At 40.4% G+C, this 25,203-nt stretch overlaps 3 protein-coding genes across 9 annotated transcripts; 1 reads left to right on the forward strand and 2 right to left on the reverse strand.

The window, feature by feature from the left end:
- Positions 1 to 25: 25 nt before the first annotated feature.
- Positions 26 to 17,268, reverse strand: LOC139768281 (uncharacterized). 5 transcript variants are annotated; one of them, XM_071698313.1, is made up of 23 exons: positions 17,117 to 17,268; positions 16,512 to 16,595; positions 15,805 to 15,922; positions 15,232 to 15,378; positions 12,366 to 12,551; positions 12,062 to 12,227; positions 11,596 to 11,790; positions 11,426 to 11,518; positions 11,230 to 11,340; positions 10,963 to 11,066; positions 10,734 to 10,857; positions 10,337 to 10,464; positions 6,753 to 7,687; positions 6,139 to 6,482; positions 3,237 to 3,427; positions 3,144 to 3,171; positions 2,923 to 3,063; positions 2,503 to 2,732; positions 2,095 to 2,203; positions 1,780 to 1,848; positions 1,513 to 1,616; positions 1,143 to 1,364; positions 26 to 1,063 (listed from the first exon to the last, which is right to left on the reverse strand). In XM_071698313.1, exons 2-23 carry the CDS (start codon positions 16,546 to 16,548, stop codon positions 850 to 852), a joined length of 3,996 nt encoding a protein of 1,331 aa, XP_071554414.1. In that variant the 5' UTR covers positions 16,549 to 16,595; positions 17,117 to 17,268; the 3' UTR covers positions 26 to 849. The 5 variants fall into 5 exon arrangements, with proteins under 5 accessions (XP_071554414.1, XP_071554413.1, XP_071554415.1 ...); XM_071698312.1 differs by lacking the exon at positions 17,117 to 17,268 and adding an exon at positions 16,745 to 16,811; XM_071698314.1 differs by lacking the exons at positions 15,805 to 15,922; positions 16,512 to 16,595; positions 17,117 to 17,268 and adding an exon at positions 15,498 to 15,520.
- A 628-nt stretch (positions 17,269 to 17,896) lies between these two features.
- Positions 17,897 to 20,368, reverse strand: LOC139768295 (uncharacterized). Of its 3 annotated transcripts, XM_071698343.1 has the most exons (6): positions 19,964 to 20,360; positions 19,715 to 19,852; positions 19,205 to 19,362; positions 18,826 to 19,102; positions 18,303 to 18,757; positions 17,897 to 18,224 (listed from the first exon to the last, which is right to left on the reverse strand). In XM_071698343.1, exons 1-3 carry the CDS (start codon positions 20,261 to 20,263, stop codon positions 19,246 to 19,248), a joined length of 555 nt encoding a protein of 184 aa, XP_071554444.1. In that variant the 5' UTR covers positions 20,264 to 20,360; the 3' UTR covers positions 17,897 to 18,224; positions 18,303 to 18,757; positions 18,826 to 19,102; positions 19,205 to 19,245. The 3 variants fall into 3 exon arrangements, with proteins under 3 accessions (XP_071554444.1, XP_071554445.1, XP_071554443.1); XM_071698344.1 differs by having other exon boundaries at positions 18,826 to 19,362; positions 20,120 to 20,368; XM_071698342.1 differs by having other exon boundaries at positions 18,826 to 19,362; positions 19,964 to 20,359.
- A 107-nt stretch (positions 20,369 to 20,475) lies between these two features.
- Positions 20,476 to 24,201, forward strand: LOC139768288 (putative RNA-binding protein EEED8.10). The gene is made up of 6 exons (XM_071698332.1): positions 20,476 to 20,667; positions 20,847 to 21,001; positions 21,072 to 21,400; positions 21,516 to 22,003; positions 22,095 to 22,386; positions 22,473 to 24,201. The coding sequence occupies exons 1-6, from the start codon at positions 20,614 to 20,616 to the stop codon at positions 22,946 to 22,948; spliced, it is 1,794 nt and encodes a 597-aa protein (XP_071554433.1). The 5' UTR covers positions 20,476 to 20,613; the 3' UTR covers positions 22,949 to 24,201.
- The last annotated feature ends 1,002 nt before the right edge of the window (positions 24,202 to 25,203 follow it).

Genomic DNA, 25,203 nt, shown 5'->3' on the forward strand with positions numbered 1-25,203 from the left:
ACGAGTCAAGAATCCTCGCATCAAGTTACGTTTGATTTTTCCCGGTTTCTTTATTAATAATATATCTTTCTGAATATTTCGAAACATTTTAAAATTTAAAACAAACTTTCTTATTTTTTGAATAACAGTTAATAATAAATACAATATCCCCGAATATCTTTCGACGTTTAAAACAAAAAATCTCGCGGGTTCTAAAATGTCTCATTAAAATTTCTCGGTGAAGACATACAAATGTTAATCATACTGTTTTTTCTTATGCAAATATAATATAGTGCCGTAGACAAACGTTTCTCTTTAACCCTCTTGTTGCAACCACGTTGAATAACGAATGTCGGAAGTGAGAAGCGTGAATCGTTCCTTGCATTTCGCACAGAGATAAATTGGTTCTTTCGTATGCGGGTTTGATAATATAAACTGATAAAACATTTTTTCTTTGCATTAATAAATAAATGTATTATTCAATCATACGTGTACACCTTCAGCGCAAATGAATATTGATCTACAACATTTATTGATACACTGAACGAAAATATGAATCTTATCGTAGCGTCAAACACTAAATAATCGACGAAAGAGAAATTAAATTTATTTCGCACGGCAATGCAAGAGAAGAATTTGCATGATTTGTCATTTCCGAAGACATGATACAAACGCAATTGCAGGAGGGAATCGAAAACAATCCCGGCACTCGCGGCTGCGGCGTGACCTCGTTAGACAAGGCGCGAAACGAACTACTGCAATTATTAATTTATTCAGCCTTTCCATAATTGACATACGTTACAGTGTACACTTAGTCTTGCTACTTATTTTACTGGTACAGCTAACCAGACCGCGCGAACATCAATGAAATCACATCGGATGAGGCGCCGTGCTCCTCATCTGACGGTATCTATCGAAAACGCCTCTGATCAACCATTCGTTCAACGATTCGTGGCAAGTGCTCGACATCGCTTGAATCACGTAGAGAATGAGGCAGAAAATAAAAATACTCGTCAACATTATATGCCATATTGATAATTGTCTTCTTCTTCTTCGTCTTTTTACTTGGAAAGACGATCTTGTGCTAAAAAAAAGAAATAATGTTATGAAAGGAACAATCTTATGTTAATGACTAGATAAAATAAAAGAGAAATTATGATTACATTGATTTACGATCAGAATTAATATTTTCGTTGTCGGAAAGCTCGGGAGAGATCTCCTTTCCGTTCGTCCAAACCTCGTTCTCGATTATTCCACAATTTATTGCACTTTGGCTATTGTTGGAATGACTAAGTCGTAGCACGTCGTTATTTTCCTCTCTCGAGCTACGACGAGACTCGGTCTGCTCGAAGATACCCCGTAATTCGCCGATATTGTTGGAACTTCTGTTGACAAATATTTAAAAAATATCCAATGTATACAAGGATTATGTTTTTTTAAATAAATATATTAATAGATTTTTAACATATCTAACAGATGTTTCAATTATTAGCTCAAACTATATAGATCTAAGTCAATAATAATATTACTAACTCGGTATGATTCAGTTTTTCAATTTCCTTCGGGCATTCAGAGCTGAAGGACGGTCTCCTGAGAGTCATGCGTCCGGAAACGGAATTTCGCTGTCTCACGATCTCCTATATAGAGCATAAAGCAAGAAATATAGACAATATAAAAAAAAAGGAAAGTAAACAGGCAATCGTTATGCGCGTTATTGTGTTAGTAGTGCAGAACGTAAGAGGACAACACCGTTGAGATACCAAGCTGTAAAAGCGAAAATTCAAAGCTAAAACAAATTGCCTTTGTCACGTCCTGGATACTGCCCATCGGCCGAGACATCGTGGCCACGCTGGCTCTTCTCTTATCCATCTAGAAAGAAAAATTGACGAAAAAAAACATACCGATTAATCGACAGAACGAAATTAAATAAGAAAAAAAATGAAAGTGCAAGCTGTGAGCGCGTTAAAAAAATCCCTGCGAAGTTGTGCGAATGTGCGAGGTACGACAACGAAGCGACGGAGGGTGCGAGACGAGATACGATGAATGAATGTCTAACGTGCAATGATAAGCTGGCGAAAGAAAGCAATGAACGTGGATCTTCCAGTATTTCCGAACCATCGTCATACGATTATTGGCGAGTATACTGCTCCTGAAGCGAGAATGTTCATCGTTGAGCTCGCCGGAGTTCTCCTCTATCACTATGTTGTTCTCTGCCAGGATCCGTCTGGAAACGAACAGCGTGCACTATCACTGATACCGTCTCATTGTTACGAAAACGAAGGAGGGAGAACGTAACATCGAACGCTATTACAAATTTTTCACCAAGAATATTTATCCCGAACACTATCCGACTATTAATTGATCTCTATCGGAAGGCAAGGCTTCTAAAAGTTTTTTACTCACGACAGATAAGACCGAAGACTTGAATATCATATTTTTGAAAGCCGATGCAACATCAAAGCTCAAAATATAAATTGAACGAACGACCAGCGAATAAGGGGAGGTGATAAGTCTGACCCTCACTTAGTCTCGGCGACGTTGGCGGTCAGCTTCTCGCACTGGGACTGCAACGCATGGACATACTTGTCGGCCAGCTGAACGGCCCGGGAAACCCTACGCTCCTGGTGCACGGCGCCTAAGGTCTCGGCCGCGCAGGATACCCTGTGCGCACATCGCACAATCATGTCCAATTGATGCCTGACCCGCTCCACCCGCTCCGCGGATTCCCTGTCCGTGCATAGTGGCGCGAGTTCCTGACGTTACGCAAAATTCAATCCCTTCAACGAACCACGGAGAACGACTACCAACTAACTGGCAAATGCCTCGCGGACACAATTCAGACGCGTTTCAGCCGATTTAGCCGAAGGCTCTACGTTCTCTATTGTAATACAATTGCTCGAGAAAAGGATTAATAAACGACAAGATATTTTCATGGTCACTTGCCTGAATGTCCTGCTGCATCTTCCGCACTTCGCAGGAGAGATTTCTCTCGGACTGATCGCGTTGCCGACACGACATCGCTATCCTTCGCGGTAGGGTCAATCTGTCTATGGAAAGACACAACGCGAACGCCGTGTACTTTTTCTACAACAGGAGCAATATCATATAATATTAACTATCCGCTGAAATACTGTAATTTTCATATTTTGGACGTGTTTATTTACCTGCAGTTCTAGCTCGCTTAGATTCTCTCTGAAAATGAAGATTATTCGACAATTAATTATACGATCGAATGCTGCATCAAGTTTCCAACTCACCTGCTCTCTTCGGAATCTGGTAAATTAGCTAGCCCAGATTCTCGCAGACGAACTTCCGTGAGACTCGGGAAAACTCTGCGATTGCAACTTTCCGGAGTCGAAGATGGATTTCTCAGTCTACAAGCGCAACCGTACTTCGGTCGAGCGAGGTTTTCACCCTCCGAAAATGATCTGTTCATCTTTAAAAGCCACTGTAATAACAAAATGATATTGCAGAATAAGCAATGAGAGAAGAATAATGGAAACTCGATAAACGTGTTCGTCGAGTCTCTCGCGAAATTAGCGGACGTCCGCTGTAAATTATCTTTCGGTATCTAATGACTTCAAGAGTGGCGGAAGGGAACGGGATACGAGACGGCGTGTAGCTTGTTGACCGCCGCTGATTAACAATCACTGCATATGCAAGATTAGGGAAGTTCGTAATGATAAGAACAGTTAGTTTGGCACAGATCGCACTTCCAGTGGTAATATGACCTTCGTTCCGTAACGTATTACATGCGTTATCGCATCACGTTCGGATAAACATTATCGGGGAAAGAATGAGAATGCGAGAGAATTGAACGCATTCCAGCGTAATTGAACTTGTAATTGATGAAAAGGAAGGATAAATGGGTAAACTCGAAAAGAAGGCAGGTGATTCGATGCGACTCAGTTGAAGCGATTATCATACTTTTTTTGCTCTAAATGATTAATTACCGCCTATGAATACATTGACGGCGGGAAAGGAGAACACCAGTGAGAATTTCGGCGGCCTTCTCTCTTCGCTTTTCCGCTAATATCTGTCGAACGTTTACGTGGCAAAACCTAAGGCAAATATTATTTCTCATATCAAACGAGATAGACCGCCGGATGTAGAAGGGGCACGTGCGTTGTGCGACGCTACCGCACTTCAATATAATATTTATAACTTCGCGGTATCCCGCCGGAATCTTGTGTTGGACGAACACGGCGATCTGCCGAAAAAGATAACAAAATGCCATCGTTTGATTAATGAATGATTGATAAATGACGCGCACGTGTGACTTTTCTAATTCATATTACCGCGAGGTCACTTGATGATCGTTTCTTGTTGAATTTCTTCGTGTTGCATGATAAAGGAATAAATATCCAACGTTACATAAAATTTGCGTAAGACAACTAAATGAGTTAATGATACTTATCAAAGGAAAAAAAACGTACAACGTGCGTGGATGTAATTTCCTTCCTTTGCAATTACAATTAAAAAAAAAAAATAAAAAAACATACGAGGAGCCCATAAGTAGACGATCAAATTAGCGTGGCGATGATGATGAAGTAGATAAGTTTCAGTCGGTCGCGTGAACGACGCATGAAAATCGTCACGAAGCAACTTATAAGGTAAAAACTCGCGATCAACCTTGCCGTCTGGATTTTTCGCCGCAGATCTGTGATTAGTGGCAAATGCGCCAGTAAAAATCAGTATAACTGAACGAATAAACAAGAGACGTCTCGCCGTCGGGGAATACTCGCATAAAAATGAAAATCGACGGAGCTCGTCGATTCTGTGTACTGTAAAGTATATATATATACATATGAGAGTAATTGATAGATAAACCGCAGAAATATAAACGCGATCATAGCCGGAACATCGTCACGAAGAGTTTCCGCAGTAAATACGATTGACTCGATCATATATATTTGCAATGGGAGATTTATTAGCCGAGAGCTGATAAATTGCGACAGACGTAAAGATGTGATCTAACCGATGACAAATTAATTAGCGTGCCGCGCTCGGAAGCGAGTTGAAAGAAATCGCATGACTTTGAAATATGTGGGACTATTCCGCGGCTATTTTAGACGACGCGTTAAACCAAGTAGCTGCTGCTTGTTTATTTACTATTCGTATGGAAATATGGGCACAAAGGAAAAGAGATACTATTTTCGAACGAGTAAATTATCATCGGGCTCAAGTCACTTACGTCTTTGTGAACTAAAAAGTGAATGAAGGAGCCGTAAAAGTTGTGCATTTACTTTTAACGCGTTTCATGAACGCGTTTCATGAACATCTTTCGCTCACATCGTCACACGTTTTATAAGTTAAAAAACGTTTATGTAAAACGTTTATGCGGTCAATCAATACGTGTATCATCATGTAAGACAGTTAATAAAATAAACAATATTGCACCAAGAATTGGAAAAAAAAATTATATAACTAGTTTTTCTAGTAAATCTCATTAAAATCTTTTTACTTCGTAGAAGCACGATTAACACGCTGTCTCTCTTAGAGATATTGCAATATTAAAATAATATATGTAACAAGCTTCAAGGTTACTTGAACTCTCTATTACAGATATTAAGAGCCACATACATTAATTACTGGATTGTGACATGAGCTAGCGATAGCGGTCCGTCTAGTGATAGACGCGGTGACCGTGCGTCAGATAATTGCGATATTCCATATGAGTAATTAGTGCCAATTGACCGCGGATTTATCACTGATCATTCCTTTAAAACAACAATAAATTGCCGGCTCGCAACTGCGCGGCTCGATCGATCGTGATGAAAACATCCGCGCGTGACGAGGCTCGCGTTTCTGCAGCTTTAAAATGCAGCTCAATTGTCTTCGTGCAACCGCGATTGAACTCGCTCGTTGATGCTCAAGTTACGCGCGCCGAGAGCACGCTATCCCATCCAATTTAGGCTGCATTCCGATATTCAATGTCAGTACTAAAAATCTATATTTTTCTATATTTTGCGTCACGTATGCTACAGATTTTCAGTACTGACAGTTGTTGACAGTAAATATCGGAATGCAGCCTTTATACCTAATCCGACAGCGCCGCGGATCAAATCGCTCCTTAATCTTTCCTTCGTTCTACGGGATGTTCCAGGAGAGGAGTGCTATGTCTTCAATTTATATTTAAAATTTTTCTTAGCAACCAACCTGTTTTATCTCCTGTTTTGTCTCCTTCACGTCTCGTTCGCGCGCTTTTTCATCGCTCTTCGCCACGTTCTTGCACGACGTCACCCTCGTGGAGACCGGATCGGCCAACGACGTGGACGACACGACGTTGACGGCCTTGCCGACCTCAATCGCGACTTTCTCGTCGATGCCGCATCGATCATCGGAACCCGTCGCCGGTTCGCTGCCCGAAACGGCCAAACTGTCCTCGCGACTCGACATTTGGCTATCGACTGACCGTTCGATTCGCGACTGACTCTCGCTGTCGACTCTCCGCACGCTCGCCTGAGAGTGGGGATCCTCTGAATCCGCGATCTTCGCTGAATCTGCAGGAGAAAACGAAATCGATGATTCAACAAGGCAACTCGAGAGAAATTTCCACGATATCTCCTCTTGAGACGGATGTGAGAAATCGTCGACGATTGGAAAGATAAATATTGCACTTTGATACGCGTGATAAATTTTTCCTATCGTTTCATTAATATGAATTAACAATTAACATGATATATTACAGATTCCACGTATCCGTTTGACTGATCGGTTATCAGAAAAAAAAAAAAAACAGAATTAATTGAGATCAGATCAGAGGTGCTTACCAGCTTGACTACATGGTAATAGTCGGCGATTTGGCATTGAGCATGCTTGCGAAACGTTCTTGTTCGAACACGATTCAGGTCCTAGTACCACACTCTTCGCTTCCATCTTGCACTTGCTTGTGACCGTCGAAGCTGATTGCACGGAAGTGTCGTCATCTTCCTTGTGTTCGCCGATGGGAGACAGTGGTATTTCTGAAATATCCAATTCGGTAGAATTCACTGTAACGGAAGAGGCACAGTCGGAAGCCTTGACAGTTCTAGCTAACTCGTTTCCGGCTTCGTGCGAAAATTTCAAACGCGTGGGCGCCAAATGAACTTTTCTAAGTATCGGCTCTCCGACCAGCGGCGGTTCATCGTCCAGCAGGCTGTCCTGGAATTTTCGCGGTGTGGAGTTCGAGGAATCGCTGTCGCTCTTCACGTTGCGGTAAATATTCCTCGCGGCGGTCCCTTCGACTTGCGCGGGGGAGTCGTCCGGATCGCTCGGAGATTGTCTCACTTCCAAATTGGATCCCGGATGATCCTTGCGCTGATCTTGCACCGCCACCACATCGAACGAGCGGTAGTAGACCGAGATCTTTCTGCGGGGACTCGTCGGAGTGCTCGCACTGCTTACTTCCGGTACCTGGAAACTTTTGGCTTCTCCTTCACTTGCCTTCTCCTCCTCCTTCTCCAGCGTGGCCTTCGAATCCATTTGCAGGACGCTCGGCACCTTCGGCATTTCGCACGATCGATTCTCCTCGGAACGGCCCGGATCTTCTTGATCGGAAACGCTACGTGCTTCCGCGACAAGCGTCGATTTTTCACTACGGTCTTCCTGCGTTAGACCGTCTCCTCGCGCGAATGGAGCATCGGTTTCAGGATTTTGATAACCGAATGTTCGCCAGCGCGAGTCGTCCGCGGTTAAGCTCGACGATAACGTGTGTATCGATCGGTACCTATTAACAAAATAATCAGTTTGAATTCCAGCAACTTAGTTTCTATTAATACTTGTATGCTGTTCAACATGTTCACGATGATACAGGATCTTTCGTGGTCACGTTCTCCTTTTTTCTTTATAACGACCAATGACATTTTGCAGCAAATCGAACCGTTATATATTTTATAGGTAATTTACGTAAAACCCGACTTTGAGTTCTCGGACAGCGGACAGACTTTGCAATCGATAAGAGTGCTCTCGATGATATCGTGCAACTCTTCGATGATGGGTTCGATGACGCGGAACCGATTTTGGACGTCCGTGTACGTCTTTATAACTCTTGAGAACGAGTCATCGTCTTCGTTATTCACGCAGTCCGAAGCTATAGACCGCAAACCCGTTTCCGCTTTCGGCCGGCTAAAATAGCGATCATAGCAAAGAGACGTTGAAGATTAAGGCAAGCTAAGTATACCGGGCATAAATTAACGCACTGAACAACTAGCGCGGCATTAAGTTAATCGCGGAATTCACAAAGCCGACTATTTAACTTATATCTATTATAGACATAGATATGTTTTCGCGCGATAACTGTTTAAATGTCAGCAGTAGCCGACGGCAAAACGCAAATTCATGCATAACGCGAGTCTATTAAAACTTTTAATAGCCTTGAAACTTTGGCAGTGTGGAAACAAATTGAGCTAAGCATATTCGAGATGTGATATTCATCGTTTTCGTTTTCTCTATATAACGCTTACGTAATAACATTTAAAAAAAAGTTGAGAATAATATGCGACGATTGTGGGAGCTAAAACGTTTTTGTATGATTAGAACAGATATTCATATTCGTAAAAATAATTGTCTCATTTGTCTTCCAAATATTCGCCTGCAAATATCAATCTCAATAACAATATATTCAGGATGTGATATTCACTGTTTTCATTCTCTCTATACAGTGCTTGCATAATGAAATTCAAGAAAAAAAAATAATTGCGAGTAATATGCTGCGGTTGCGGGAGCTGAACGTTTTTGATTAAAGCAGAAATTCATGTGACATAATGGTCTCATTCGTATTCGCCTGCAAAGGCCGAGGTCGATCTCGATGACATAAACAATTCGCGCGGATTACAGAGACGACTAATTAGAACTGCACGCGTGGTGCACGCGCGCATAGATTTAGCGCAACGATCATGCCATTAAGGCAACAAATCAAACTGTCCTTGCTACGCGTGCTTAATGTCTGCGTTACATCAATGCTATCTGCGTATGTATCTTATTGTTAAGTTAAATGTACGCACACACGTGTCGCGCTCGTAATTAATTATTCTATTATTTTCCATCGGTTCATCGCTAGTTCCGACCTCCGACCTCCCCCTCCCGATTCTCTTGAACAATTTATCCCGAACTTCGCATCGACAACCAACAAGTTAAGACGAGATTGCTCTAAGAACTACTGTTCAATGAAAGATCCAATCTCGTATCGTATCGCGCGACAAGTGTCTTTGCGGTAAAGAAATTTTTTTCGGTTTAAACGAGAAAACTACTTCCACGGGACGTGATTTTTTTCGAGTTGTCCGAAACGCCGCTCTCGAGGTACCGATACGCGCGACGGGAAGGTTCGGAACGTACTGATTGCACCCGCCCGGTGAATCAAAGCTCTTCCCCAGCGGTGTTGACGTCTTCTCCTGCATCGCGTAGCCGGATGTGGAGGTGATCTTCGGATTGCATTTCGTGAGATCTCTATAACGATTGCGGTAATCGTCTGTGTAAGAAATACATGATAAAGTGTTTTCCAGCAACTTATTCTTAGCTTCCGCGGCGCGTGGTCTGAAGGAAAAAAAAGTTAATAAACGTCTGAGAATATTTCTTATCCATATCTGACATGTCGATTCTAATTCCTCGGCAAGTCGTCTCGCGGATATTTTTCTTTCTCTCGCGTGGAAAAAACCGAGTTTGTCGTAATTAACGATAAAAATTTCTGTGTTATCTAAGCGCATTTATAATAATTGCACTTCTAATAAACAAGCGTATTTAACACGTTACGAATTCGAAGCAGAGGCATTTTGAATGAGAAAACGAAAAGTCAGGAATAAATTCTGACTATGCAACTTTACGAATTTGAAAATTAGAAGATGAAACCCGAACGCAAGTTAGATTGGCCGGTAAACACTTTTTATTGCGAGAGCCGAGATGGAAATCATGATTTATGGCGAGATTCAGGGCAACTCGGTTATTTTTGCGTGGAGTGTCATTCGCGAGCGCCGTCATATATGCAGGCAACGAGCAATCGTCGAGAAACGCGCGGCACCGCTATTTTTATGGAAAACCCTGAAGACCCGCCCGCTATACCCGACCTTGATCCAGATATTCGAATCGAATGGTCATCTGCTTCGGAAATCGAAGCGATATTTCTCCCGTTTATGCGACTTTGTATTGCTCAAGATTGTAACGTCTATAATCGGAACGGCGTTTCGGACTTTCATAAGAATCAACTCGTCCGCAAGGTCACCGCTTGCCTACGTAAAACTCGTTCAATATAACAGACTCGCGATAGACTCTTCTTCCGCAAATTATCCTCACTTCGGTTTACGATACGCCGGCGAGTATGACTTCGCACACAGGCGCGCAAGTGTTTCCCATTATTGTTTCGTTGCGAACGCTGTTAACTTACGTGTGCAACAGATCCCGGAAACTCCTGACGCCAAGTTGGTCCAAACTGCCGGTCGCATTTGCCGGATCAGCTCGGAGCTGCGTGCTCGCATCTCGCCTCGTGTCACGCCTCGCGATCTCTTCTTCTGCCTGTGAAATAATGCGATTCGTATGTGAACAGAAGAGAACGAGACAAAGAAAAAAAAAATAGAGAAAAACCGTGAACGTGAAATCGACGAGCGCGTGCATCGCTTTGTCATGAAAATCGGCGTTTACTGCAAACGCGATCATCCGACTATGGTAATGCCGCGACAGGTACGACGCGCGTGTCAAGGCGATTATTTAGTGCCTTATCAACATCAGTTATGTTCGAGGTAAAAGAAGAATTTCGAAAGAAAAATAAGCCGGATACAACTAACCATATGCAGTAGAAAAGCTGCTTTGTGTTTCAATTCGTTGACCTTGTTAGCTCTTTCGTTCGTGTCTCGCGAATAAGATGAGTCGTCGATGAAACCTCGCACCGTAACAAAAAACTGTTTAACTCTGAAAATAAATCGCAAACAAAACATAAAGCAAGCTCGATCGAAGTCGTGCAAGGGAACCGATTAATAGAGGAAATAAAAAATAATTAAACTGAAATATAATGACTTTTCTAGATCTTCCAATGTCGCGGAAATCACGGCGTCGTATTCATTCAGTTCTTCCTCCAGTGCTTGTATGTCTTCCTCTCTGCTGCGTTCAAATGTGAAGCCCTAAAATACGTAAAGTATAGCGTTAAGGAAAAAAAAAGAACTTAAAATCTCTATTACAAATGTTCACGTGTCATCGTTGTTCCGGTAGCACACAGATAATCGTCGCAATTAATTTATCACGCGTTAGAAAAAGTATCGAGTCAAAATCAATGTTTTCACTTACTGACGTCTTCAACTCTGCGTATAATGAATCTTGAACCGGCACTTCCTCCGATTTATAGGGCGTGCTATGCATGTTACATCTAATTGTGTCCGGAATTGGCGATATCGAAAGCTGTAAATATAATCGTGCCGATTATACCACGAGAAATATCACTTTTATACGATTTACATTTCCGTAACATTGACTAATAGCTTACTCTTTCTTGGGGCCCCAAAAACACGCTAGAAGATGACAACGACAGCAGTTCCGCATTTTTGTCCATAAGTTCACGATTCTTTTCCCGCAGTTCCTGCAGTATATACATTTCTCGCTGTAGTATTATAATTCGTGGCTGTACGATATACATACGGAACAACTTAAACTTACGTAAATGTCGCGTTCATAGCTCTCCTTCATGTTATTATTCGTGCCCTTGAAATTAATCACCATAACTTCTAATTGTTTGCAACTTTCATCCTTTTCGTTAACTTCCTTCTGCATTTTGTTGATTTTTTTCATACAATCGATTTTCTCTTTGGTGATCTTCTCCAGTTTTTCTTCCAAAGATGATATAGTATGTACCTATTCATTTGTACGCGAAAACAAAGTGTTTAAAGATTCAGCATAAAAAAAGATTCCTCATAACTAAATATTTGTATATTCAACGATTTATATTCAATACCTTGAATATTTATATTCGGATATTAGTTAGGAAGGATTATGCAGACAAATACAAAGTGAAAATTTAATATCTTTTGATTGCGCAGATGCGTACATCTATGAATCTATTTATACGTCCGAACGGAAGTCATAAATAAGTCCCCATAGAATAATAAGATGCAATTAGTTTTACCTCAATCTGCGCGGTTTCCAATTTCTTCTTCAACTTCTCATTCTCTTTCGTATATTTCCGAAGGGCTGAGGACATGGTCTCTTCCTTTTCATTTAATTCATTTATTTTAACTTTCTGCTCGTCGTTCTCTTTTTCGACATCCTGACATTTCTGAATGTAATACTTTCTGCATCGATAAAACGCATAACATCGGATAAGCATAAATATCGTAGAAATGTTTATATAAATAAAATAAAAGATTTTTCGCGAATTTATCCGCGAACATCAGTTGGAAACACTTAAAGGCAAAGTTAATCATACGCACAGTTTATTCTCAGTAGTGCTGCATTGTTGTTTGAAACTGTCGATCGACGCCTGGTACCGCTCGAGCTCGTCGCGAAGGAAAATGTTCTCCTCAGAGACTGCACGTAATTTCTCACGGAGCTCCAATTCCGCGATATCTCTATCCACATCCATGGTTTTCATCGAAGAGTCTGCATCGCTCACGAAGCTACAATAATTAGTCGTGTTATAATGGTCGTTGTACGAAAAACAATTATTATTAAATGATGTATAACGCACATCCTATGTTAATGTCAAATACATTAAATTTGCCATTGTTTTTATTTAATATATTTGTTTAATGCGCGCATTACCTTTGACATTAAGCTTTTATGTACGGTATGTAATATATATATTTAATGTCAGAAGAACCGATTGTTTATCTATACCAAGCAATTTATAATCAAAACGCTAATTAAACGCCACAAATCATGTAAAAAGTAATATATCTTTTATAAGTCCAAATTCAACGAATAGAAAAAAAGACATAATTGGACGCGCGCGCATTTAATAAAATAATGCGTTGCCAAAGAAATTAAAATCCATCATATTAAAATAATCCATCTGTTATCCACATGTGTTAAATTCGCATTATAATATTATCGTGACGCGTCGTGGGCCTAATTTCCCGCTTACTTCTTGTATCGATCACAAATCATAATCGGTCAAGCTGATGTTGACGGTGCAGGATCGAATGCGCCTGTCACCATCACAAACATGTCAGCATCGCGTCGATAGATTAACTCGGAGCTCCTCGACAATTAACATTTGCGACAGTAATCGAGTCGTTGCGTTTAACAACTCTGTGGAAACAGGATTCGCAAGTGCGCTTAGCGCGCGATCGATCCCGCGGAAGACACGTAAGTAATTCCAAAAATAAATCGGCCGATTTCCTCCTGTTTACCCGATCGCGGGAACGATCGCGGGAACGTCCAGAGCGTTAATGAGATCACCAGATATGACCAAAGGCGAACAGCGACTGAACACCTCACGCGAATTGCATAAGATATATCGAGTGCCGATTTCCAGCTGCTATAATATTCGCGCGTCACACAACCGCAAGAATAACACCTGTGTGTCGCTTACTCGACTCTATTGGGATCGACGGCAAGAAAAACCGGCGGTGGTCCGTAACTCGTGGAAAACTTTCGAACTTAACCGCGAGAAGATATACATACATACGTACACACGTACACGTGCGAGGAATGCTCGTGCGAAGTAAACACTCTTTCCGTCAATTCGTCGGTCATTTTTTCGCTTCACGCTTATGTCGATCGTATCGAATTAAACGCGAGATTTCGGCACGCGTGTTCTCTTTCTCGGCAGGCAATCGCGACAATTACTTTTATCGCGAGCGACGTATAGGCTGCATACAAACGATCGGCTGCGTACGCACGCATGGTGCACGTGGCATTACTCGTTCAAGAAAATTCGAATGGAATTAGATAGGAAATAAGAAACACATAATCGAATTGCGTGCTTTGGGCAGATCTCTCATTCGTGAACTCTCTGACAAATTCATTCTCTTCTTATTTCACGTTTGTCGCGTTAATATAAGTGCCCTATTAAACGCACGAACCGCAGATTTCTCGGTCAATTTTGAGCTTTTCATTATATGAGCTTCGAATCCATTCCTGCGATCTCTTATCGGCTTTTTCGGACAGGGTCGCTTCTGTAAAATTTAACGAGCGGTATACGTCGCTCGCTCTATACGCATGTAAGTAAAGAAAGTAAACTGGCTCGATGCTCGCGAGGAATATTTGCATACGCATGTTTGCATTCGTGCATGTACATGTTTGTCTGTTACGCGTATCGCATGCTCGTAGAACCGCGAATAATTTTTCAACGTCTCTAAATGAAGGTAGCGTAGTCGGCTTAAGCGAGGTGTTGCACGATCGAAGCAGTCCAACCGCTTATCGAGCATTCGCGATAATGTCGCGGTGCATTGAATGGGCGAGGAAAAATATTACCGTCCGCATGCGTTTTACGATGTCTTCCAGAAATAATCCATACGAACGGCGGCCACAGATCGCGTTAATGTACGTCGCGACTGAGAACTTCGCGGTATATAAATCCATAGGTTTATGCTATACGTAATAATAAAGCCAGGTGTGTGTGTGTATGTGTACCCGTCTATTTGCTCAAACTGTGTCGATCGAAAACGGTCACTGTCGCAAACGAATCCGTTCGCGACAGTGCCACTAACAGTAATACAGGTAACCCTCGAATAACACGGTGATACTTGACGAGTTGCACGAAGTTGGAATAACACGGTCACTCAATAAAAGAAATCGCAAATGCGGAGGTAGAGCTTATGTTGTTTTTTAAAAGTTCTTTTTTAATAATCCTTTGGAACTATATGCCCCCAATTTTATATGAATCTGGTCTTGAATTGCACGATTTCCAATAAAACGGAACTAATTAATCGTGTTATTCCGAGGTTTACCTGTTTACTCTCCGCGCGAAGAGCGCGAATAACTCGGTTAGCTTCTAATCAATTTCTCTGCCAACCGCGCCGCGTTACTCTTTTTCCCGGTCGGAACGCGCGTTCCACGTATCGAGTTTACGGTTCACTGGATCCCGCGCTGTTACATCGTCCACGCGATAGTTTCGCGTCGCGGTTTCTTAATCTACGGCGCAATTCCCGAGCCGCATTAAAGGCATGGACGAGGATCAATGCGTTGCCATTTAAAAGGCGCATCCGTCCCTCGTTTTTCTCTCCGACGATAATTCTGCGTCTCTGATTACCGAGTGGCGATCGGGTCAAATCAGTCTCGCGAGCCGTTTATAAGCGTGTGACGTTTTTTATTTCTTTTCTATTCTAAACGGATGCTTCCGCTTCCTCTTACTAGAGTTTCTCCCGGGCATTGCTATTGCTGTCCTGTTGTATCTTGGCGATCCAGCACTTCGTTGCCTCCTTGAATTGATGTAAATTCACGCGATCGCTCGTCGAAACGGCGGTCAAACACCTCCATAATTCTTCCAGATTGTCGATTCTATCGATCAAAATTGACACGTTACGTTACAATTTAAGACAAACCCTCTCGCGGAAATCGATCTACACCACAGATTGCACAGACAACACTAAATATCAATGAATGCCGTGCTTATTTACGTGCACATGTATCAAAATGCATGCGGCCCGGCCCGGAAACCGTGACAGTTCGGGCTGCCTCGGCTTGTATACTTCGCGTGGCTTTCCGTAACTCGTCTCGCGAAAATGTGCACGTGTCCTACACTTAAAGCCGTGCGCCAAGTCGTCGATCGCGTTTGTCCTTGTATCGATTGGCCGTACACACACCGGCAATTTGTCTCGAGCTAGCTAGAGGTATCGCGGTCGCGTCTCACAATCGTCAACATTGGCGAACGGCGCGTCTGTGCGTAAGGGAAAATAACGTTCCCGCTTTAGTGTCAACACTCACGACAGGTTCGGCAATTGATCCTGAACGTATTTGAAGACTCTGATGATCAGCATCGCATCGCTCGTCGAATCCGGCGTCGATATAAAGGTGTTGCATTCCATGAATATCTGCTGCAAAACTGAAAAAAAAAAAACGACGGATTGTTTCCGGTCACTTTCCGCGCTCTTGAAAAGATATTATTCGAAAAGAAAGATGTATATTCAGTTCGCGCCGAGTTACGTCCATCAATGTAGATTAACTTTAATCTCGGGTTAACTTGCTTATCTTTTTCTAGTTCTAATTGAAAAAAGATAAAGGTATAAACAGAGATTAAAAATTAATCTTTATTTGTGGAAATGGATATTTAAAGACGATTTGGACGAGGCACTCGTACGAAATAACCCTACAAATTAATCCTCAGTTGGAATCTCTACGACTTTTCTATACAGAGTTAAATTCTGTTTAAGAACAAACACTTTGACTTTTGGACATGAAAAATTGCTCTCCACTCTGTGCGCTTACCGTACTTTCACCCTTTACAACATCGCGTTATTAATTTTTAAATAAAATTTGATTCTGTGCAGAAAAGTGGCAGGAGTCGCAGCTAGTCCATTCATGGGTTAAAAACTGGAAATTTCAAATCGAATTGAACGCGATTCGCACAACGCAGAATTTTCGACTTCGGGTCGAGGTGGAAATTTCATCGGTGAGTCGAGTGAAAAAATTACCATTCTCCAATTCGGTGTCCTCCGTCTCCGCGGACATGGTGTCGCTGGAATTCCGCGAACTGTTGCCGAAATTCTGCACCGATTCTGCGAAAGATAGATTACACTACATATACACATACACACAGGAGGACAGACTCCCTCAGAAGGGTACTCGATTTGTATTTTCACAGGGGCCGCGAAAAGACGCCTTTTTGTCCCGACGCTTTTGTAATCTCGACGACAAAGAAACCTACTGAAAAGCCGGGATCCCGAGAATCTCGGGTTCTCGGGCCGAAACCGCCTCATTCTACCGTCCTGGAAGGAGGGGGGGGGGGGGGGCAGTGCCGAGGACCCGTTTTCTTCACCTGCCTTCGCCGCGGCGACTCGTCGCAGAGAGAAGAGAAAAATTATCGCGCTAATTCGGCTAATTGATCGATTTCCCCGACGCGGGGATAGTCGCGGTTAGACAGCGCGAGAAATCGGATTCGTTTGTTCTCCAGCCGCACTCCCCTACACTTTCTCCCACGCGACTGCCGATCTCACCCCCTCGGCCGCCGTGATCGCGAAGAGCTCGATTTCCGAATTAATTCCGATGGTTACGGAGACCGAGTCTTGCGGAGTCTCACCGTAATTAGCGCGTTCGCGCTATCGCGAGAGAGACGCGAGGATCCTTGCGTGGCTCCAGTGGCTACACTCGCTCTTGCTATACCTGATACCGTATCTAGGACGTAAATAGGCGGCCCAAGTACATCCGTCGTTCGACAAAAAGATTCCACATCCACACCCACCTCCGCCCCCTCTCGAAAAAGGATCCAAATTTCAGCGATACCCACGACACCTTAGAACTCGCGCGGATATGAGCGAATTAATCGGCGACGCGACTATCGACAGCGGATAGTCGCGCCAAATTCGAATCTACTCGCCTTCAAGGACGGACACATGCGCAGAGCCGACAATTGGCCGCTTTTGTTCTACGCATGCGCGATCAAGAACGGTGATCGTAAATGATTACGGACGAGGAAAGAAAATTTTGAAATCCAGCTCTAAAGTTGGAAATTACTTTCGAGAACTGAATGACTCTGATCTTTTTAAGATGAAGTCGATTCGTAATTGATGTGAGAACGTGCAGGTATAATAGCTCGATAAATGAATAAACGTTGTCAATGAAAGACTCTGCAAGTACAATAAAAGCGCTACCAATCATAAAATAACACGATAAAAGTGTATTAAATTTTACAAAACTCGAATCTTGCAATTTATGTTAATAGCTTCTAAGATACGGTACAAGATTCATAAATAAAAATATTGGAACGTTATTTGACCTATGAACGTATATTATACAATTAATTAAATGGATATTGTCGAGGCATGAGATATTTTCGTAATAAAATAAATTTAAGAAATAATTCGTGTTTATAGAAATAATTTATTATTTATTCCGTATTTCTGACATGTTACATGTTAAGGAAATATCTCTTGTCTTCAGATTTTTCAACCAATGAAGACGGCAGCTTCCTTCATCTTGTCGAGCGCTTTGGGTGCCACTTTAGGGGTAGGACAATAGAAGTCCTATTAGATACTGACGAGCATCATGTTCACACAGATGCAACATCTCCGCACTCAGTTCGTCGGTCCAGTTTGTAAACATACGAAACCAGTATCCAATCAGGTATTTTAAAAGCGCGGCTCTATGTTCCTCGGAATTTAGCTCTTCTCTTGGATCATATACTGAAACTAATACATACATTGTTAGGCAAAAAAGACGACCGCGTGTACTGTTCAAAATTGAAACAAAACACTCATATTACATACCAAAGTTAAGGTAGAAAGTTATACTCGCTAGAATGCTATGTATTCTTGGCGAGTTCACCCTAAAATCGAACCATGACAGCACGTTCGTAATATTAAAAATTATGTCGGCGCCTAATTCCCGGATTGGATAAAAATTACATGGTTGTTTGCATGGTTCCAATATTCTATATATAATGTCCATCAGCTTCAAAAATCTCTCATCAGTCTCATAGTTCTCGAATTCAAGTCCGTGATAGGAGTCTCTTATGGCACATGTAGCACTTCCAGCCAGTTTTCGGCAAACTGCCATTCGAAGCAACTCTCTTTTCTTTTTGATATTACCTGCATGAACGATTCTAACACGGCAGGAATCAAATCGTCCATTTTAAACAGTTTCTCCCAGAATCTGTTTCTACTCAATGGATTTATATTAGGCATGTATTGAAGCAAACTGATTGCTTCTGTTAATAAGTCATCTGCAACAGAGATTTCAAGATTATATTAATTATGCAAAAGGATTCTATCGTGCAATTACGGTACGTACAATCAGTTGAATTCTTTAATATAAAGGTTATAGAATCTCCGAAAAAGCTGCATTCCATAAGATGAGCCGCCCAATCCGATTTATCCAGATTTTTACGATTTTTCCAGAGATTCCACACAACTGAGTGTAAGAACTTGATAAGTTGAATCAAAATTAACGAATTGTTCGACGTTAAATGACTCAGGATTCGTATAACTAGCTCTCGGTCGCGGCCTATTGTATCGATGGCCGCTTTATCACTGCTGCATACATTGCCAATGATACCCAAGATTATTTCCTGAAAATATATCTGTAGTTATTAAAACAGCCAAAATTCGTTGTTAAAATAGTTTCAGCAGAACTCAATCGGATGTCATGAATCATGATATATATGTTGTACAGTCAATTGTGGTTCGTTTGAAATCACCAATGCCCTCTTTGCTAGCTTAAGAAAATTGTGTAACATAAGATGCGATATATCACTTCTTCTTTCGTACTCAGATCCCATAGAGTACCAAGTCGAATCTTTAGCTCTTTTGTCCAGCCATTTTTGTCAATCTGAAATAAATTACAATATATCAAACACTTTAATCTTACAAGTCTAACAAGGATTGCAAACATAAAACTTAATTTAAGAAATTAAAAAGAAACAGACTGCAATAAAAAGATCATATCAGATAAACCAAAATTTCAAAAAAATATTCTGCATAATTTTGCTGTTCAATTCTGACTCGCACAATATTATTATATAAAGGGAGCTTTCCAGCAAGCCACACAAGTTGACACAAACGTTCTTTCCTTTTTAGTAATGAGTAACAAAGACAAAACGACACTTGTGTCGACTTATGTCGCTTGCTGGAAAATTCTCAAAATAGTTAATACGTAAAGAATAATTTTTGTAAAAAATTACCTCATGTAGAGACTTCAAAGTGTTGTTTATCCAATTGCTAATGTGGAGATTTTTACCCACGGCATCGTCTCTCAAGACTTTTAATTCCTGTTCACTGACATCCTGCGAGTCCATCATGTAGGAAATTCTGCCATGTACCTTCAACATTTTCACATAACCTTATTGAAAGCTAATAAGTAATTTAGAGAGCGTCCTTTATATATGTTACAGTAAAAGTGTAAAATTTAACAATTTGTAAGTTGTAAATACCTGTCCGATATTAGGATGCGAGTTTTCATATATATGTATATCTTGCGAGCTATACTTAGATCGCGTTCTAACCTTACGGGCGGACAGGAACTTTGGCGAACAGAAACGAAGGAATAACAGGTACGCCGAACACGTGGTGTCATAGAAAACGCGTACCTTCTCATTGTGTCGCTGACAAAGATTGATGATTCTACTTGATTCTGTCCCATCGCGAACTGATCTCGAACTATTCTGAAGTAATTTGGAGCCCCTGGACTGTTCCGGGCCACTACACGTGACACACCAAACCCATGAACCCATGGTGTAAGTAGTAAGTAGACAGGTAAAGCATTCCCGACGCTGCGCAGTACTGCGCACTCGTTCAGTTTTTGAGCCAATCAGCGCGCGACGCGCGACCCGTTTTGCAATAGCGTTTTTTCTTGGCTGCACTATCGCCCACTAGTGCAACACTAGTGCAATATTGTTGCACTAGTGTTGCACTAGTGTTGCACTAGTGGGCGGTAGTGCAGCCAAGAAAAAACGCTACAAGAAAAGCAATATGGCTGCTCCCGTCAGCGCGTCGGCTGAATACGTCTGTCCTTTCGCTTCCTTTCGATTACCTACGTTACATTACTCAAGAAGAAGAAGAAGAAGATTGCCTACGTTCAGAAATGGTTGACGACGTACCGATACGAAAATTATTCGTCGGCAATTTGGCTGAAAGGGTTTGTATCTTGTCTTTGTTTCTCTCAATTTTTATGCCATAAATGTTTTGCGGCGGCATAAACAACATTTTAATAACGCACCAATATAATTCTATCATATTTGTTTGACTATCTGTCTGTCTGTCTGTCCGCCTGTCTGTCTGTCTGTTTGTTTGTTTGTCTGACAAATTTTATTCCAGACAACTTTCAAGGACTTACGCAATTACTTTTCTAAGTATGGAAACGTTGAGAGTTGCTACTTGCATAGAAATCGTAGAAATCAGGAGGAAATTCGCGAATATAAAAAAAGTAACTATGCGTTTGTCACGTTTACTAAAGTGGAGGATGCAGCGAAGTAAGTTTCAAGGAGGCTACACTAGCAAATTACTGACAAACAATGGTTGTTTGTAATCAATTGTTTGTAGAGCGATGCTAGCTGGGAGGCTGATCACGAACGGGTGGAGCAAGAGGACCGGGAGGGCCCGAATAATCCGAGGAATAAAATTGCACAACAGATGGTTAAAGGTGAAGGCCACAGATCCTTGGCATCAACCTGACAGTACGGAGCAGAGATTGTATACGATGGGAAAAGACTCGAACAAAACTTGCGAAAGAAAGCTCAACCCGGAACAATACGTTCACAAGTATCTGCAAAATGACACCGAAAATGTATCCATTCATATGCTGAATGACGATTGCTTGAGACATATCTTCCTGTTTTTGCCAATTAAAGAGAGAGTCCGCATAGAGATAGGCGAGTATCTTAGTCAAACGCATGGTGTGTGTTGAAGATTTTATACATATCGCGTACATTGTTTGCTTTCACCAAGAGACGGATCTTGTACATTATCCCCCTACTATATTTACAGTTTGCAAGCGCTGGAGAGATTTAAGCCAAGATTTATGGCGTACGATGACATTTGATTTCAATCTTTCATCATCTAAAATGTATCCAAATGGCTTCCGTGCATTTTATAAAATATTGCTTAAATATGGCAGATTCTTAACGCGAATAAACCTTTACGGTAGGGGTTTAAGACCAAGCGCGTTGACTGTTATCGGGAAATTTTGCCCTAATCTTACAAATATCGACGTTACCGCACTGACAGTTTGCGCGTCAGGTATACGTACATTAGCAAATAATTGTAGAAACATAACCAAGTTTAATTTAGGACCATCTACATATAGTTGTGATAACGAGTTAAAGTGTCTCTTTAAGCTAAATCAAAACTTGGAAAATCTCGCGATAACTAGAAATAACATTTTGGGCAAATGCTTATTATGCTTGCCAGAGCAAACTATGCATACAATTATATTGGACCATTGCGACCATCTTCAGGAGACTCACCTTTTAATGGTAAATAGATTGTTCACTTTTCACTCTTCACTTTTCGCTTTTCGCTTTTCGCTTTTCGATCGGTGATACATCAATATTGTCACGTACACAGGCACTAAAAAAGCTCGAAAATTTGAAACATCTCGCGATAAACCGATGTAGCTATATAAGGGAGAATTGCTGTGAACACACAACATTGGAAGTTATCGGTCAGCATTGTAAAAGTTTAAGAACATTGGAGCTCGATGGAGACTTACCCTTCGCACAAACGGCGGATATGTTGTATTTAATTCACCTTGTCAATCTGCAAGTTTTAAAAATCACGTGCAATCCTAAGGTATCGGACAATTTCCTTACCGATTTAGTACAACATTGTCAGCAGCTTACCAACGTAGACATTACAGGTAAATTACAATTATGTATATATATATATATATATATTTGCCACTTTTTTAATCCTATTTTAAAATTATCCTTCCATATCCAACAGGTTGCTCCAACGTGAGCGATGTCGGATTAACAGCTATTGCTACGTTAGTAAGACTAGAAAAATTAAACGTCACTGATATGCAACAAATTACTGACGATGGCTTGAAAAACGTGTGTAACTTAAAAGTATTTAAGTGCCGAAGATGTCTATTTAGCGATCGGGGCATGACAACGCTCATCCAATCCTCGCCCGATTTACAATTGTTAGATCTCTCCGGATGTAGGAATATTAAGGACTCCACTCTTGAGGTTGCTAAAGACGTTTGTAGCAGTCGAACTAATAACATGATGTTGAAGATGATCGTTAAGGGAACAGCAATTCTCACTAAGAAAAAAATAGATCAAGGGAGACTGCCTCCGCATATAGTTAACGATTTGCTTGACGATTTGTCTGGTAGCGTGTCTAATCTGTGTCTCGTCGATAAGAACGATGAAGATTCAGGCATATATGTGCACAGGAATGTGCACATATTTTAATAAGTGCTAGCTCATCTTTTTCTCTGGTGCTAGGAATTACGAACTTTGCGCAAAATTATGAATCATCGCTTGATAAAATTGCTAAATTATATTGGCATTTCCACACATTTTACGACACGATTTTTTCGCGGATATCTTTCAATCGTGTGTATTGTCTTCCTATGATAGATAATGGAAATCGTTTTACAACAATGTATGCATTATATGCGTTTGTCTTTACTATTATTGTGTTGCCTTTGATCGCGATATAAACGTAATATGACTTTAATTCTTGAGCGTTTTACGCTCTCATACATATACACACAGAGAAGTATCTCACGGCATATATATACACACAAGTTATGTATACTCTCTCACTCTCACTCTCTCTCTCTCTCTCTCTCTCTCTCTCTCTCTCTCTCTCTCTCTCTCTCTCTCTCTCTCTCTCTCTCTCTCTCTCTCTCTCTCTCTCCTCTCTCTCTCTCTCTCTCTCTCTCTCTCTCTCTCTCTCTCTCTCTCTCTCTCTCTCTCTCTCTCTCTCTCTCTCTCTCTCTCTCTCTCTCTCTCTCTCTCTCTCGCGCGCGCGCGCGCGCGCGTGCGCGCGTGTACACATAGACACTCGTAATACTTCAATCCGGTGATTAATTTAAGTCAACTTGTGTCTTAGACTTAGACAGTTATTACATGCGATATGAGACTAACTTGTAGATTACATCTACAAAATATATTCAGCATAAGACATTTCAACGAACGACAAATCGGTCATCATAATATTTAATATTTCTTTCTGATTTTCATTAGAACAATACTCTTCCATTCGTCGCATTCTATTATGTTATTGTCATTTTGAAAAGTATTGAAAAATAAAAACTATATATATATATATAATTATAATATACATATATTTTTTCTCATTTGCTTTTTTAAATTAGTAATAAATAATACTAGCACTAAACGTACCACAAATTTTCTTTAAAAAAGACTTGGCAATAAATTAAATTAAATTAAAGCTAAAATAATTTGTTTCCTGTTGTAAAAAACTTTGTTAGCAATATTGAGTGTCACACTATCAAAAATGACATCCATAGAGTTTTGAGAAAAGTATTTACGGATGACTGTGCTGAACTGTGCTCGTGATAATTTAAATTCAGTGCATCTTCTATTTTATCTATCTATTTAATTACATGTAGACATACTCGTATATTGAATACAGCAGAACAAAGAGAAACACTATATGAATTTAAAAATTATATATCACTATAAATTAATTTAAATATGTTATTGTTTGATTTTCATATTACCACAAATGAATTATTGGTCCAGGTAAAAGAAGCCCGATCAATGCCAGATAATTTAGGCTAGTGTAAGATATATGTAACACCCATGAATTATGAAGTCACATATTTGACATGTATATACTATTGCTTATAATAGCTAACTCACCGATCGGAAACGTGAGATTCCGATCGGAATCATAAAAGTTACATAATAGCTGCCCAGTTTTTATAACAGGAATTTAAAAGATTAAGATAGAAAGTAAAGATATACATATAAATGTGTGTGTGTGTGTGTGTGTGTGTGTGTGTGTGTGTGTGTGTGTGTGTGATTTATGTAGTATTAAGTCATAAATAAATATCATAAATATGTACATGCATTATGTGCGAGTATGTATGTATATATATATATAGATATATATTTGTTTCTTTTACGTATATCATATATATATATATATATATATATAATAAAATTGGACATGATCATTCAACATAATTGTTCCAAGCCGGAGTTTTACATTAAAAAACAAACGTAAAATGAATTTCATTGAAATAGTCTTGTTACTCTTTCTAATAATATCTCTTTTTTTATAATTTTCGAGATTATTTACTTATTTATGCACGACAGTGCATACCTTTAATAATTTAATGATAAGAAATAAAGGTTATATAAAATTAAACCAAAGATATTGATTATAAATTCTATATTATAATCATAAACCCACACTGTATTGTAATAACATAGAATCAGGTAGTATAAAGACTTAGAAGCTGTATAATTATCGAATAACATAAGATTTTAGACATAAACATACCATTTTAGATATGAACATGCCATACATAAAGATTGATTACTGATAAATAATAATACATACAAATACACAACAAGTAAAACACCTAAGACGTAATACGTAATTAATAATTAAAATTCAACTAATAGAGTGTGAATTTATTACAGCCATACGAATTGATCAATAGGTTAGAATCCTCCAACCTCCAACT

The sequence above is a fragment of the Temnothorax nylanderi genome, unplaced genomic scaffold (genome assembly GCF_030848795.1).
Source record: "Temnothorax nylanderi isolate EJ_2023f unplaced genomic scaffold, tnyl_v1.0 TNYL_tig0015_pilon, whole genome shotgun sequence".
Taxonomy (NCBI): domain Eukaryota; kingdom Metazoa; phylum Arthropoda; class Insecta; order Hymenoptera; family Formicidae; genus Temnothorax; species Temnothorax nylanderi.

Bases quoted from the DNA above. Each gene is read 5' to 3' on its own strand.
- LOC139768295 (XM_071698343.1), bottom strand. From the start codon at position 20,263: ATGGGTTCATGGGTTTGGTGTGTCACGTGTAGTGGCCCGGAACAGTCC. The intron at 19,853-19,963 runs GTATTTACAACT...AAAATGTTGAAG, and splicing joins CGCATCCTAATATCGGACAG to GTACATGGCAGAATTTCCTA. The intron at 19,363-19,714 runs GTAATTTTTTAC...AATTTATTTCAG, and splicing joins CTTTGAAGTCTCTACATGAG to ATTGACAAAAATGGCTGGAC.
- LOC139768281 (XM_071698312.1), bottom strand. From the start codon at position 16,796: ATGAGGCGGTTTCGGCCCGAGAACCCGAGATTCTCGGGATCCCGGCTT. The intron at 12,228-12,365 runs GTGCGTATGATT...TTATCGATGCAG, and splicing joins AGCACTACTGAGAATAAACT to AAAGTATTACATTCAGAAAT. The intron at 11,067-11,229 runs GTAAGTGAAAAC...TACGTATTTTAG, and splicing joins ACGCAGAGTTGAAGACGTCA to GGCTTCACATTTGAACGCAG.
- LOC139768288 (XM_071698332.1), top strand. From the start codon at position 20,614: ATGGTTGACGACGTACCGATACGAAAATTATTCGTCGGCAATTTGGCT. The intron at 20,668-20,846 runs GTTTGTATCTTG...ATTTTATTCCAG, and splicing joins TCGGCAATTTGGCTGAAAGG to ACAACTTTCAAGGACTTACG. The intron at 21,401-21,515 runs GCGAGTATCTTA...CTATATTTACAG, and splicing joins GAGAGTCCGCATAGAGATAG to TTTGCAAGCGCTGGAGAGAT.